General features: G+C 38.7%; 1 protein-coding gene across 6 annotated transcripts in view; it reads left to right on the forward strand.

The window, feature by feature from the left end:
• Nucleotides 1–15,232, forward strand: part of CEP70 (centrosomal protein 70) — a 115,724-nt gene that overhangs the window by 66,994 nt on the left and 33,498 nt on the right. For all 6 annotated transcript variants that reach the window (XM_073899409.1, XM_073899414.1, XM_073899408.1 and 3 more), the window contains 4 exons: nt 1,725–1,812; nt 1,918–2,006; nt 3,349–3,423; nt 12,246–12,351. In XM_073899409.1, coding sequence (XP_073755510.1) covers nt 1,725–1,812; nt 1,918–2,006; nt 3,349–3,423; nt 12,246–12,351 — 358 coding nt within the window. The remainder of the gene's footprint in view (nt 1–1,724; nt 1,813–1,917; nt 2,007–3,348; nt 3,424–12,245; nt 12,352–15,232) is intronic.

Here is a 15,232-nt window from a genome sequence, read left to right on the forward strand (position 1 = left end):
TGACTTTATAGAACCCAATAGTCTCCTTTCTAAGAGTGAGTACAAACTTGATAGATTGTAGCAACTTCAAGGTGAATTTTGAGATCTATAAATAGGGTATTATTACTTGAAGGAGCAGGAGTAGTGTAAAAGGAGGGTATGATTGATAAGTATTACATTACTAAAGAAAAGAAGATGACAGAGTTGAGAGATGAAAGAGCTGAAACAGGAGAGAAAATGAGGCATGTGGAGGCCTACATAGGATACCCAGGAAGCACAGGAGAAGGAGGTGTACCTGTAGAGCTAGGGGGGCAAGACCAAGGCAAGAACACAGACAGGACAGGGCCTCTTGCAGAGGCAAAAGCCCCCGCTTAACACCTATTTATTAAGCGCAGTGTTGTCTAAAGTTTTTCTCATTATGAAACAAATATTGATGTTTTTGTACCACACTTGGGGTACACACAAAGCTGAAATCGGAAGCACCTGGTTCAAGAGCTCTGACTATCCTAAACGCTACCCAGTTGTTCTGAGTCCTGAGGGGGATGAATATCTTGCCATATCTATAACCTTTTTGCACAGCACACCTATGGTACACTATCTGGGGGCTCTAATTTAGGGCACAGGTTTGGGAAGACTTCCAGAGGGTCTTCTGAAGGGAGTTTCAGAATACTGTGGACTGGTATTACTTTCTGTCTCCATATATGAGCAAACTTGGAAAGGAAGCAGCAATCAAGGCAGTAGGAATGTGAATACAAGAGTTAACCAGTTGGAAGTCTTAGAAAACTGCAAATGTGCTATAATCTCTGAAACAGAGGAAAAGTACATTTTAAATGATAGGCTTTCAGCTATGTAATTTTACTTTTTTTTTAACCCAGTGTTACTGCATCAATATAGATTACATGAAATATATTGCTAGTTATTTCTGTTAGTATTTCCCTGCCTTGGTGGATACGTTGAAGAGCCAAGGAAAGTAACATAGAAATAAAACCTATTAGGCTCACATTTTCTTCTGAGATGTCAGAGGCACTTGAAAAATTACCCCAGGGAAAATGGTTCTATAGTGAATTAGTAGTTAAGTGAAGCTCCCTTGTTTAATTCCATCTTTCTCTTTAGATAGAAATTTTAAAAATGGTCTTGGATAATGGAAGCAGGTGACTTTGGAAGTTCATTTCTGATTTCCTGGACATGAGTGCTTTAATATATTTTATTTACTTTTAACACCAATCCTGTGTTATATAAGTGATAGATACTTCTCTGACAGAAGACAAATTCTGAGAGAGAGATTCAAATAGCATTGGGTTAATGGTGTCAGGACTTGAATTGGGACTATTAAATCTGTTGCCTCATCTACTCATACTGTGTGGTTTCTTTCGTATAGATTTTTTGGTGACCTAAAAGTACTAGAAAGAAAAAACAGTACACTTTCTTTCTTCATTCAAGAAGTGTTTTTTTCACCCCTTTATGCCCCATACTCTTCTAGGCAGTTGAGATGCAATGGTGAACAAAACGAGGTTCTGGTCCACATGGATCTTATGTTTTAAATAAAGGTGATAGTGAACAGATACGTACTGTAATACTGGGTAGTAGTATGTTCTGATACCATTCTCTCTGAGAACAAGTAGCAAATTTGGCTTAAATTTTAATTCATGTTTAGGTTATCAAACATTTATTGGGTTGATTTTTGTTAGCTGTATTTTTCCTTTGAAGATAGATTTTTCATAAGTATGCACTATATCTTTTCACAGGCAGTATAAAGAAAATGAAAGTACGTCAGAAGAAGAAAAAGACTACAGAAGTTTGGATGCCTCACCAACTTATAAAGGCCTTCTAGTGGTAAGGGGACTACAAGACTAATTACTTTTTTATAAAGTAAAATAATCTAGGAAGTAAAATAATAATCTAGGAAAGTTAACTACTTTTCTGTGAAATGTGTTGAAGTCATTACAGAATCAGCTCAAGGAATCGAAATCCAAGATTGATGCACTTTTAAGTGAAAAGCTGAATCTCCAAAAAGATTTGGAAACCAGGTGAGAGAAACTTAAGTAATTTTTATTCAACTTTTAGAAAGTAAACATATACTGGAATTTGGGGTGTTAAATGAATCTTTCCAGCTCCTTTACTGTAAAACTAATCTTGGAAACCTCATACTTTTTTATAATCATTTTAGTTAGTTGTATCTCATATGATGGAAGGAAGAAGAACACACGTAGGTAGGGAAGGGAAGTGAGAATATAGGAGCCCACACTGAAAAAGATAAAACTGGGTGGGAACGCAGAGTAGATTCAGATTTATATCAGCAGGTTTCCCATTCCTAAATTTCTTTATAATGTCTTACTATCTTATCCCTGTGTTATGAGAGGAGAAGAAAACTAAAAAGTTTAAATGTCATACAACAAGGTATATTTATATGTAGCATGCCACCACAAAAGGATGACATTCTGTACATTGACAAGGAATAATAAGGAATGAACATTGTTAAGATTTTTTTCATTTAACAAGTGTTTGTTGAGTACCTCTTATAAGTTAGACAGTGGTCCTAAGCTCTGGTGTAATATAATGACCAAAATAAATAACTTGTTCTCATAAAGATTATATTTAAATGGAGAGGGAACTGATACCTAAAGTAGAAACCACTTATATAAAGTTTAAAAAAACCTACCACATAATGATATGTAAATTTGTGGCTATGTAAAATATGTAGTAAAAATTTTAAACCATGCATGGGAATAATGAACAGTGAATTTGGGATAGCGGTTACCTAGCAGGGACACACATGGAGTTTTAACTATGTGTATAATGTTTTAGTTAAAAAAAAAAAAATTGAGGGGCGCCTGGGTAGCTCAGTCGGTGAAGCGACTGCCTTTGGCTCAGGTCATGATCCCAGGGTCGAGCCCCGGATCAGGCTCCTTGCGCAGCTGGAAGCCTGCTTCTCCCTCTCCCACTCCCCGCCCCCCCGCTTGTGTTCCCTCTCTCACTGTGTTACTCTCTGTCAAATAAATAAATAAAATATTTTTAAAAAATAAAAAAAATTTGAAACAAATCTCAATATTTCACTTTGGTGAAGCCGAGTAGTGGGTATACCATTGTTTATTTTACTATTCTTTCTTCTTGTCTGTACATGTGAAATACTTCACTATAAAAACAAGTAATAGATTAACAACAAACAAAATGGGTAAAAAGTTTTGAACAGGGACTACATGGAAGGAGAAATTCAGTGGCCAAATAAACACCTCGCTGGCAGTCATGAAATATTTTAAGGTTTCTAATAAGCATATTTGTGACAAGTAACATGGTGTACCTTATTTATTAAATATCCTTAGAGTTTTACTCAATAAACTGAATGCATTCAATGTGATTTATTTTCTGCAGGCCCACACAGCATGAATTAAGACTTTATAAACAACAGGTGAAGAAACTGGAGAAAGCCCTTAAGAAAAACATCAAGTAATTATACCTTACCAAAGTTAACAGATTCGTTATGGTTTTGTATTACATTATTTTTATTACCTGTAAGTTTACTTCGTGCTTACCTCATAGTGGCCTTAGCTTGAAATTACCAGACTGATGGGGGAAATGACATAAAAGGATATTTCTGGTTCCACAGTTTAAAAACAGTTTCTACTCTGTTGGATTTGGCTATATACTTATCTTAAGAACAAAAAAAGGCATTTACCTGATGTAATAAGGGCAAAGATTTTAACTGGAAAATTGTCTTTGGAAGCCATAGAGGAACTGCAAGTGAATCATTGAAATTAGACATGACAAGACCCCAATTTTTGTTGGTGCTAGTTGTGACCTGAATAATACACAGCCTTAACACACTTTAAAAGTACTAGAATGAATGCAGTGAGCCATTCACATCTCTCACTTGTACTTTTCTTGACTTTGAAAAGCACAGTCTCAGAGGAGTTTGAAAAAGTTGGTCCTAAATAGTTGGTAGTATTTTCTGAAGATTATCTAGGTGTACTCTTTCATTCAAGGGGATGGGGCTTGAAGAGGTAGTGTGGGGAGCAATGGAAGGAAATATTTTGAAAACTATATGAGTTAATATATGCATTATATGTATTAAGTCATTTGTATTAGCATAAGTTGATTTAATTTTCAGGGACAACTATGTTTCTTCCTTTCCATGGCAACACATGCCACTGTGAAAGGCAAATATTCTGGACATCCAAGGATTAACATACCGAGTTAAATTAAGATAGGATAGAAGGAAAACTAAAAAAGAAAAGAGAAATGGAAGGTTCGGGAAGGCTGCATTCATTAGTTCACTTTTTTCCCCTTCCTACTATTTGTTAATATTTTGGGTACCTTTAGTACTTCCTACTATTTGCTTGGCATTCTGGGTACTGGAATTGCAGTGATAAGCCAAATAGTAAGGTCCCTGCCCTCCTGGAGATTACATGAGGGGAGAAGGACGATGAAAAAAAAAAATAAGACCATTCTGATGTAGTATAAGTACTCAGTGTAAAATAGTCTGAGAGTTGCTGTTGTGTGAGTTTGGACAAGAGGTGGTGGTGACATGGTCACAGAGGGCAGTAGTGGCAAAGGTGAGAAGTGTTTGGAATATTGGAGGTAGAGCTGGTAGGACTTGGTGATGGATTGGATGGATATAGGCAGCTCAGGGGGAAAAAATCAAGACTCCTTTAAGTTTTAGGCCTGAATAACTAGATAGTTCTTGGTGTCGAAATGAGATAGGAAGACCGGTTGAGAAGCAACTGGGAAAAGGAGGATGAAAGGAGATAAAAAGAGGAGAAGGTGTAGGTGGATGTCATATGTGAATATATGAAAGTCTTCATAAGGAAATGAAGGCCTGAAGAAACAGTGAAGCTTGAGCCGCCTTATACTACTTTTGCTGAAGAGTGGAAAGTTGTAGAAAAACATGATAGGACAAAAGGGTGTGAGCTAAGTATACTGGGGGAAACTCAGATTCTTTCTTGGAGTCCCTCTGTCTCCAGAAATAAAGATGCTCCTTTCCTCTGGGTTTTGGAGGGCACCTATTACATGAGGGTCTTATGACCTGCTTCAGGAGAGGAGGAGGAGCTCAGAGAGCCTTTCCTGCACCTGCCATGTCTCAAATTCCTTTGGCTTAAAACATTTCTTACGTCAAATGGCATATTTTGGAGTGGCATGTCCTGATCCTCTTCAAAAGAACTTTACTCATTTCAAGGCAAGTATATTAGGGAAGACACACACACATACACATATGTGCACTTATGTATACATAGAGATAGGTAGTCAGGCTTCATTATTCACAGATTTCATATTTGTGAATTTGCCTACCTGCAGAAATTTATTTTTAACCCTCAAATCAGTAGTTGTGGCACTTTCATGATCATGAGAGGACATGCCCAACATACACATTTCCAGCTGTTGAACAAGGTTATGGATCTGTCCTCTTGTTTCAGCTCTTACAACTGTAAACAAGCATCCTTTTTGTTGTCATAGTGCCACTTTTTTGTTTGTTTGCATTTTTGCACTTTTTGCTGGTGATTTCTCCAAGATGGCCACTAAGCATAGTGTTGAAGTACTGTCTGGTGGCCTTTCCTGGGTGGGAGTAAGGCTGTGATGTGGCTTACAGAGAAAATACATGTGCTAGATAAACTTCATTTAGGCATGAGTTATAGTGCTGTTATGAGTTCAATGTTAATTAATCAACAATATTAAGTAAGGTGTTTTTAAACATTGACACACATAAAACAAGCTTATATATTGATCACTTGAGGGAAATGTTATCAGATGCATGCAGGAAACTGACTGTATTAACCCTAGGAGCAATGACTCAGTCTTTGCTAATTCAGTGTTTATGGTGACTTTATAGAACATAACTACCACAAATAACAAGAATCAACTGTGTCTTTGTTATTGTTCATTTTGGGCTATTGTCTTTATTTTTTGTTTTTATTTTAAAGATTTTATTTATTTATTTGACAGAGAGGCAGCGAGAGAGGAAACGCAAGCAGGGGGAGTGGGAGAGGAAGAAGCAGGCTTCTGGCTGAGCAGGGAGACTGATGCAGGGCTCTGTCCCAGGACCCTGGGATCATGACCTGAGCTGAAGGCAGACACTTAACGACTGAGCCATCCAGGCGCCCCTTGGGCTGTTGTCTTTAGATTGACTTTTCACTATTAACCTTTAAAATTATGATTCAGATTTAATCCCTGCTATATTTTTCTGTTGAATTATGAAGAAATTAATTGTGCTTTAGAAATTTAAATTTGGAATTTAAAAAATTAATAATTTTTTTTTTTAGGTTTGGAACTTTTGTAGAATCTAGATATGGAAACAGGGAATTAGGAATGTTAGATAACTTGCCTACAATCACACAGATGGTATGTGGAAGAACTTGGAAAGAAATTAGATCTGTACCCAGTCATTCTGACTCCAAAGCTCAAACTCTTAACCATCATACTGATTAGAACTAACAAAACACCTGACGAAAAACATTTTTTTAAGGTAAACCATTTCAAATTCTTATTTTCTGCAATGGCAGAGGTAGAATATTTTTTAAAGAACTACTGTGTTCTTTTAAAGAACATAAATGTTAGAGAACTAAAGAACTAAATGTTAGGCAAATAATTTAAAATAAAATACCCTGTCAGCCCAGTGAATCCTCTCCATATATGTAGAAAAAAATGTTTTATTACTGAATAAACATCCAACCAGACTGTGATGTACATTATAGGCAGTCTGCTAAAGAGATTACACAACCAGAAGGAAATCTCATTCTTTTATATAGTGAGGCATGTACAATCCATTACATATATTGTATGTGAATTGTCTTTATCTTAAGGAAAAATAAAGCTTCACGGGTTTTTTTTATAATAAGCAGCAAGTTACAACCTAGAGCCAGGAGCCTAGGCTAAACTACGTAGAGACAGGGAGATGTCTACATTTCAAAAGGGTGGTTCAAAGGCTCCTAAGAAAGAAAGACATTCCTAGGATGTAAACTTGGCAAGAGGCTTATTTAAATCTTAAAAAGATTTACATACTTCTTAAAGACACAGAGAAAGGATTTACAGCTACAAGTTTTCCAAAGGAAATGCTACCAGAAAAGGAGGGGAAAGGCTCTCTCTTTCCCTTTTAGAACCTGAGAGAATTCAGTTTTTTTCCTTTAGATTTGTTGCCTTTCAACTAACTACCTTCAATATCAAATGAGTCTATTTGACGTGGGAAAAAATGGACTTTTCTTGTTTAATATTACAAACAAGGTTGATTATAAAATTTGGTTGTTAGGAGGTGATCAAATAGGTCTGCCAGTACAAGATAAAGGTACTACACTAATCCCATTTAATTTCAGTGATATTTATATTTTGCTAGGCGAACAGAGTCAGAACCCTGTCACTCTAGTGTTGAGTTGATGTATGGCGAGGTTGGTTAGGACAGTGAACCAAGCAGAAATTAACAATCAAGGCTTATTCACTTACTACTGTAGTGTAAGCTGCCAAAAAGTATTCCATTTTTAGTGTTCCATTTTCCTCTATGGAATGGCACCAGGCAAGGGTCAGTGAATGACATGCTGCACTGATAGGAGGAAACGTCTCACTGCCTAGGAGCCCTGCACAAAAGACTCCTGCTGTTTCATGGGCCTAGTGGGGGCCTGGGAGTGGAAAATACTGAGTCAGAGTGGAGAAAAGTAGGTTAGTTAAGACTGCCCCCACCCCATAAGGAGAAGTGAAAAGTACCTTAGTCAGGGTCACCCCAGTAAAGATGCCTCAGGGTGGAGGCACCTGGACTAGTAATGCTGGCCTGGGAGTTGCAAGGAAAGGGAGAGGTAAGGGGGGCTGAGTTCTGGACAATAGCTCCCTCCACAGATTGCAGTGCATAGGCTGTGCTCCAAGTCCGATGTGGGAGGGCGGCTTTTCCCCATGAGGCTTTCTAGGCAAAGCCTTTGTAATTGGCTAAAAGATAGCGTGTAGGATTTTGGCCTGGAGCTGGACTTCTCTCCTAAAGAAACAGTTGCCTTCAGAGTTGTAGCATTGGAGTTGATAGATTGCAGGGAACCACCCTTCTTTTCATCCTAATCGTATAAAAAGTCCTAGGAATGTGGAGAAGAGGATTCAGGGAATGTATAACTCTGAGAGGCTCACACTGGTATATATATATATGTGTTTTGTATCTTTGTGGCAAGAGAAGCAGGGTTTTTGTTTTTTTTTTAAGATTTTTTTATTTATTTGAAAGCGAGAGCACAAGCATGGGGAGCAGCAGAGGGAGAGGGAGAGGCAGGCTCTCTGCGGAGCAGGGAGCCCGATGCGGGGCTCAATCCCAGGACCCTGGGATCATGACCTGAGCCGAAGGCAGACGCTTAGCCAACTGAGCCACCCAGGCCCCCCAATAAGCAGGATTTTTTAAAACAAAATTGGCATTCCACTTTTCAGCTTATTCCTCATCTCCAGAATGGAGTCATCATGAATCATGGAAAGGCCTCATCCAGACACAGTTAAAAGCTATAAAATATCTGAACATAGAAACATATCATATGGAGATGTCTATAGAAAACCGGAGACAGCACAGCACATTTTAAGCTGGAAGTGCAGTTTGCTGTGTTTCCCAGACTCTACAAAGAATCATAGCTGTTGCTGCTGGCTGCATGGAATAAGTAGCCGTTAAGTATGTGAAGAATCCCTTAGCTACTCTTAGGGAATTTTTATGGCCTTTAGGTCCTGCTCACTGCTCTGGAGACAACAGAATAACCCTAGCATATTTCTCAGTGCAGCCTATACTGCTAAAACACATTTCTAAAACATCAGTGAAATCATATGCAATTGGGAAATAAGGGAATGATTAGTAGTGTAAAATAGACATTACATTGTTCACAGGATTTTTCCTAGGTACAAGGAATTAGAATAGCAGTAGTACAGCTTTCAGCAAGGGGAAAACCTTTGCTAGTACACAGGCAACTGCCCCTTCAGCTCTATTTTAAGAAAATTTAAGAGAGGCTGCACCCAGGGCTCCCTCCTTGACCCTTCGTATTAGATAGACTCCAGGCTGGAGGCAAGTTTTACTGTTTTAACCTCAGCTTCTTCGGCCTGGAGTTGGATCCATTTCCATTTTCATGGTCTTGGCATTCTCAAGCCAAAATTTCTGCTATGTGGTCTGTGCATTTTTAATATCCCCTGAGGCAACCTATAGACATAGTAGGGCTAACTTACCTCCTGAGGGACCGACCAGTAGTTGTTCTCTGGTTACAAGCTGCATCAATTTTATGTAGTCTGGTTTCTAACACTACTTTTCTCCTGAGCTCTGTTATTTTTACCTTTGTGGTTTTGCAGAAATACAAAGTTTTCAGGAATATTATCCTTTGGCTGATATTTACTGTGAGACCAGGCAAACCAAAGGTCAATATCCCATGAGTCCCTAGCTTTCACTAATCCTCATCTTCTGTAAACTTAGAAAAACAATGAGATTAAATGTATACATGTTGTCAACCAAGAAGGAACTGATTGAAAATTTAAACAGATATTTATTTGGGCAATTAGAATTGCAATCTGGGAGACACAGATTCAGGTAGAAACCTGAATTGTGTTCTGAGGGAGACAAAGAGGAGGCAGAATTATAAAAGTGAAAGGTAATAAGTGCCATTCTCCTTTAGGTCCTCTATGCAAAATGGATTGAAATTAGGTTAACTGGGATGGGTTGAGCTAATTTAATCTGCATGTGAGGTATTGAAACTATCATGGTGAGGAGGACTGAGGGCCACAGCTGGCTGAAAAGTTTTTTAAAAGTTTAGTTTCTTCCTATTAGGATATGCCTAAAATCCTCCTCCCTTTTGGCCACCTAACCCTATTTTAAGAGACTCTTAGCTAGGCTTGCTTGCTCCATTTTGAAATCTTCTTTTACAATGTAAAGTGCTTAAAAGAGTTCTTTATAGAGAATGTTCTCAATAAATGCAATTATCATCATCACCACCCTAATATAAGTTGATTATTGTCATTGAGTGAGGGTATATCTTTATTCATATAGTTAATTGAATCACATATTTCCCAGAGTGACTGTAACTAGTACTTTAAATTATATATTTAGGTTACTATACTGACAGCTAAAATGTTACATATCTATGGCATAACATTTATTAATCAGACTTGCAAACAGTTCAATGATAAGTTAAACATTTTCACCTGAGTGAAAGGTTAACTAATATTTAAATACAGATGTATCCGTTTTCTTGTATTCCCATTAGAGAGCATATTGGCTTTTCTGTGTCCTGTTTGTATTCTCGATAATATGCTCCTGGCACTGCCTTCAGCAAAACTGTAAAGTATATGAATTTGGTAAATAGATGGGAAGTCAGGTGGAAAATGGATTGTGAGGGGTGCCTGGGTGGCTCAGTCGGTTAAGCAACTATCTTCGGCTCAGGTCATGATCCCAGGGTCTTGGGATCAAGCCCCATGTTGGGCTCCCTGCTCAGCGGGGAGCCTGCTTCCCCCTCTTCCTCTGCAGCATCCCTTGCTTGTGCTCCCTCTCACGTACACGCTCTCTCTCACTCTCTCTGTCAAATAAATAAATAAAATCTTAAAAAAAAAAAGGGAAAATGGATTGTGAGGTCTTTATATCTACTGGATGAAGGAGATTGACTTTTTACCTAGAACTAATTCCACTTATTAATATTAATTTGCTTTTGGCATATACTCATCAGAGAGCAGAGAAAAGCAATTGAGTGAAGATGAAGGGTAATACATATGACTGGAGTAGATAATTGTAGGGTAATAGTAAGAGATGAGGTAAGAAGGGAGTCATGAGGAATATTGGGTAACAACTACTGGCATTGAGCTGTTCAAATGCTGCCCTAAGAAGATTAGATTTAGTTCACAGAGCAGTGGGAAGCCATTGATTGTTTTGTTTTGTTTTTTAAGATTGATTTATATGAGAGAGACAGGCAGAGGATGAGAGGGTGCCGGGGGCGGGTGGAGAGGGAAAGGGAGAGAGAGAAGCAGACTCCCGGCTGAGTGCAGAGCCCATGCGGGGTTCGAACTCAAGACCCTGAGATCAACATGTGAGCCGAAACCAAGAGTCCAACGCTTAATCCACTGAGCCACCCAGGTGCCCCACCATTGATTTGTTTTTTAGCCGGCAAATGACATGATGGAATAGTGCTTTTTTTTTTTTTCAACAAGTGTGGAGCCCAACTCAGGGCTTGAACTCATAACCCCAAGATCAAGACCTGAGCTGAGATCAAGAGTCTGATGCTTAACTGATGGAGCCACCCAAGTGCCCAGGAATATTGCTATTCTATTTTAGAAATACAGGTCAAGCTCATTAATGAGTCATGAATGGATTTAATGGGTCAGGGTTTTGCAGGAAACTGATAGGCATACTCAAATTTAATGTGGTTAATTTGAAATGGGTTTTAATAAGAGACTACATTTTTCCAGAGGCATGGTGGGTGGGAGGAGAATGTTTACTACAGCCTGACGTAAGAGATATTTGGCGAAGGGAAAGGGTTTGCTACTAGGTGGATACACTCATACATAGGTTTCTAGGCAAAGAAACTTTGTCAGATTTCTGGTAGCCATCCGGAACAGTGGTCTCTTGGGTTTCCATGCCCTCTTGACTAGCCCAGTCATCACTGTTGGTTGTTCTTTGGTACAAATGGAGTATAAAGAAGGAAGAACCATACTGTCTAGTTCTTGCTGCTACAGTGCCCAAATTGCCCTGAGCATTGCTCCTTGCTCCCTTTACCTATAGCCTCCAATCTTAGAGTACTTTGGAAGTTGCTTTCATCATTTCCTGTAGTTCTTTCCTATTCTACTTTTTGCAAGTGTTGGGGTGTGGTTAGAACTTTCTTCTTCAGTCTGATCCCTTTTGTTTTCAGCGATTTCTTCTAATTTGTGGTCTATTGAGGGGACATTCTTGTTTTCCAGTGACAATATGACTTACAAAATTAAATTTAAAAAATGTGTGTGTATAAAATGTATATATATGTAAATATGACATAAAGCTGTTGGAGGGTTGGGGTGCCTGGATGGCTCAGTCAGACTCTTGATTTCAGCTTGGGTCATGATCTTGGGGTCATGGGATCAAGTTCTGTGTCAGCTCTGCCCTCATCGGGGAAGTCTGCTTCAGATTCTCTCCACTTCCTCTCCTTCTGCCCATTCCTCCACTCCACCCCCTGCTCATGCACACACACTCTCTCTCTCAAATAAATCTTTAAAAAAATTAATTTAAAGATGTTGGAGGGTAGCTGAATCATTGACTCAGTTTGTTGTCTTAATCCAGTGTCTAGGAAAGTATTTTTTATATTATTTTGATTTATTTTTTTCCCCTTTAGATTACAGGATCTTATCAGTCAAAAAAAGGCAGACGACCCAGAGAAACTAGATGAACCCAGCAAAGATAACCAGCAACAGGCCCTAATTGACCAGAGATACTTTCAGGTATTGAACAACTGGCAAAGAGACTGGTTATTTGTAGTGAACCTTGGTTTCTTTTTTTTTTCAACTTTTTATTTGAATTCCAGTTAGCATATACTCTAATATTAGTTTCAGGTGTACAATATAGTGATTCAACACTTCCATGCAATCAAACCCGGTGCTCATCACAATGAGTGCACTCCTTAATCCCTATCGCCTATTTCACCCATTTCCTCCCCCCCCCACCTCCCTTCTGGTAACCATCAGTTTGTTCTCTCTAGTTACTTTCCCTTTTTGGCTTTGTTTTCTTTTTAATTTTTAAAATTTTTTACATTTTTAAGTAATCTCTACTTGCAACCCTGAGATCAAGAGTCACATGCTCCCCTGACTGAGCCAGCCAGGCGCCCCTGTTTTGTTTCTTGAATTCCACATATGAGTGAAATCATGTGGTGTTTGTCTTTCTCTGACTTATTTCACTTAGCTTAACTTATTTCACTTAATACTTTCTAGCTCCATTCATGTCATTGCAAATGGCAAAATTTCATTCTTTTTTATGGTTGGGTAATATTCCAGTGTGTGTGTGTACACACAAACACATATGTATATACATACATATATATACACACACACACCACATCTTCTTTATCCATTCATCAATTGATGGACACTTGGGCTGTTGCCATAATTTGGCTATTGTAAATAATGCTGCTATAAACATCAGAGTGCATGTATCCCTTTGAGTTAGTATTTTTGTATTCTTTGGGTAAATACCAAGTAGTGCAGTCGTTGGATCCTAGGGTAGTTCTATTTTTAACTTCTTGGGGAACCTCCATACTGTTATCCACAGTGGCTACACCTGTTTGTATTCCCACCAACAGTGCGCAAGGGTTTCTCTTTCTCCACATCCTCCCCTACACCTTTTGTTTCTTGTGTTGTTGATATCTTGTGAGGTGATATCTTATGAGGTGTGATATGTGTGAGGTGTGAGGTGATATCTTGTTGTAATTTTGTGAGGTGTGAGGTGATATCTTGTTGTAATTTTGATTTGCATTTCCCTGATGGTAAGTGATGTTGAGCATCTTTTCATGTGTATGTTAGCCATCTGTGCCTTCTTCAGAAAAATGTCTATTCATATCTTCTGCCCCTCCCCCCCCTTTTTAAAGAAAGGCAGACTGCCACATGTGGGGCCTCATTTGGATGTGGTCTAGAGCCTTGAAAACTTGACCACCCTACATTGTCCTACAGATGGACCTTGAGAGCTTGTTTGGAGGTCCTAGTAGGGGAATGCAGCTACTTGTATACCCTTGACTGAAGAACAGTCCTCCTCAATCGGGGAAGGTCATCCTCTTTGACCAAACCTGCAGCTTCGGGAGGGATGTACATGGAGTGGTGAGGGAAGAAGGGGACACTTCCTAGCCAGCCAGATCAGCTGAATCAATCCTGGCGATCAGTGGAGTGACAGATGTCACAGCCAGATTGCCCCCATATCCTGCCCATTTTTTAACTAGGTTGTTTTTTGGGTGTTGAGTTGTATAAGGTCTTTATATATTTTGGATATGTCCCTTTATCAGATATATCATTTGCAAATATCTTCTCCCATTCTGTAGGTTGCCTTGTTTCCTTCTCTGTGCAGAAGCTTTTTATTTTGATGTAGGTCCAGTTATTTTTGCTTTTGTTTCCTTTGCCTCAGGAGACATATCTAGGAAGAAGTTGCTACAGTTAATGTCAAAGAAGTTACTGCCTGTATTCTCTTCTAGGATTTTTATGGTTTCAGGTCTCTCATTTAGGTCTTTAATCCATTTTGAATTTATTTTTGTGTATGGTGTAAAAAAGTGGTCCAGTTTCATTCTTTTGCATGTTGCTGTCCAGTTTTCCCAGAACCATTTGTTAAAGAGACCTTTTCCCTATTGGATATTCTTTTCTTCTTCATCGAAGATTAATTGGCTGTATAATTATGGGTTCATTTCTGAGTTTTCTGTTCTGAGTTATATTGATCTAGGTGTCTGTTTTTGTGCCAGTACCATTCTGTTTTGATTAGTATAGCTTTGTAATATAACTTGAAGTCCAGAACTGTGATGCCTCCAGTTTTGTTTTTCTTTTTCAAGGTTGCTTGGCTATTCAGAGTCTTTTGTGGTTCCATACAAATTTTGGGATTATTTGTTATAGCACTATGAAAAATGCTGTTGGTATTTTGACAGGGATTGCATTAAATGTATAGATTGCTTTGGGTGGTATAGACATTCTAACAGTATTTGTTTTTCCAATCCATGAGTTTGGAATGTCTGTTTCTTTGTATCATCTTCAGTTTCTTTCATCAGTATTTTATAGTTTTTAGAGTACAGGTCTTAAACCTCTTTGGATAGGTTTATTCCTAGCGATCTTACTGTTTTTGGTGCAATTGTAAATGGGATTGTTTCATTCCTTCCTTCTTTTTTTTTCCTTTTTTTAAGATTTTATTTATTTGAGAGAGCGCACATGAGCTGGGGTGGGGGGGAGGGAAGGGCAGAGGGAGAAGCAGACTCCCCTCTGAGCAGGGAGTCCTATGTGGGCCTCAGTCCCAGGACCCTGAGATCATGACCTGAACTGAAGGCAGCCACTTAACCAGCTGAGCCACCCAGGTGCCCCTGCAAATGGGATTCTATTCTTAACTTCTCTTTCTGCTGCTTCATTATTGGTATATAGAAATCCAGTAGATTTCTGTACATTGGTTTTGTATCCTGAGACTCGACTGAATTCATTTGTTCTAGCAGTTTTTTGGAGGATTCTTTCAGGTTTTCTATGTATAGTATCTTGCCATCTGCAAATAGTGAAAGTTTCACTTCTTCCTTGCTGATTTGAATGCCTTTTATTTCTTTTGTTGTCTGGCTGCTATGGCTAGGACTTCCAGTACTATGTGGTAGGAGTG

This window comes from Callorhinus ursinus, unplaced genomic scaffold (assembly GCF_003265705.2).
Source record: "Callorhinus ursinus isolate GAN/ISIS: 27379988/994484 unplaced genomic scaffold, GSC_fseal_2.0 scaffold1, whole genome shotgun sequence".
NCBI classification, from domain to species: Eukaryota; Metazoa; Chordata; class Mammalia; order Carnivora; family Otariidae; genus Callorhinus; species Callorhinus ursinus.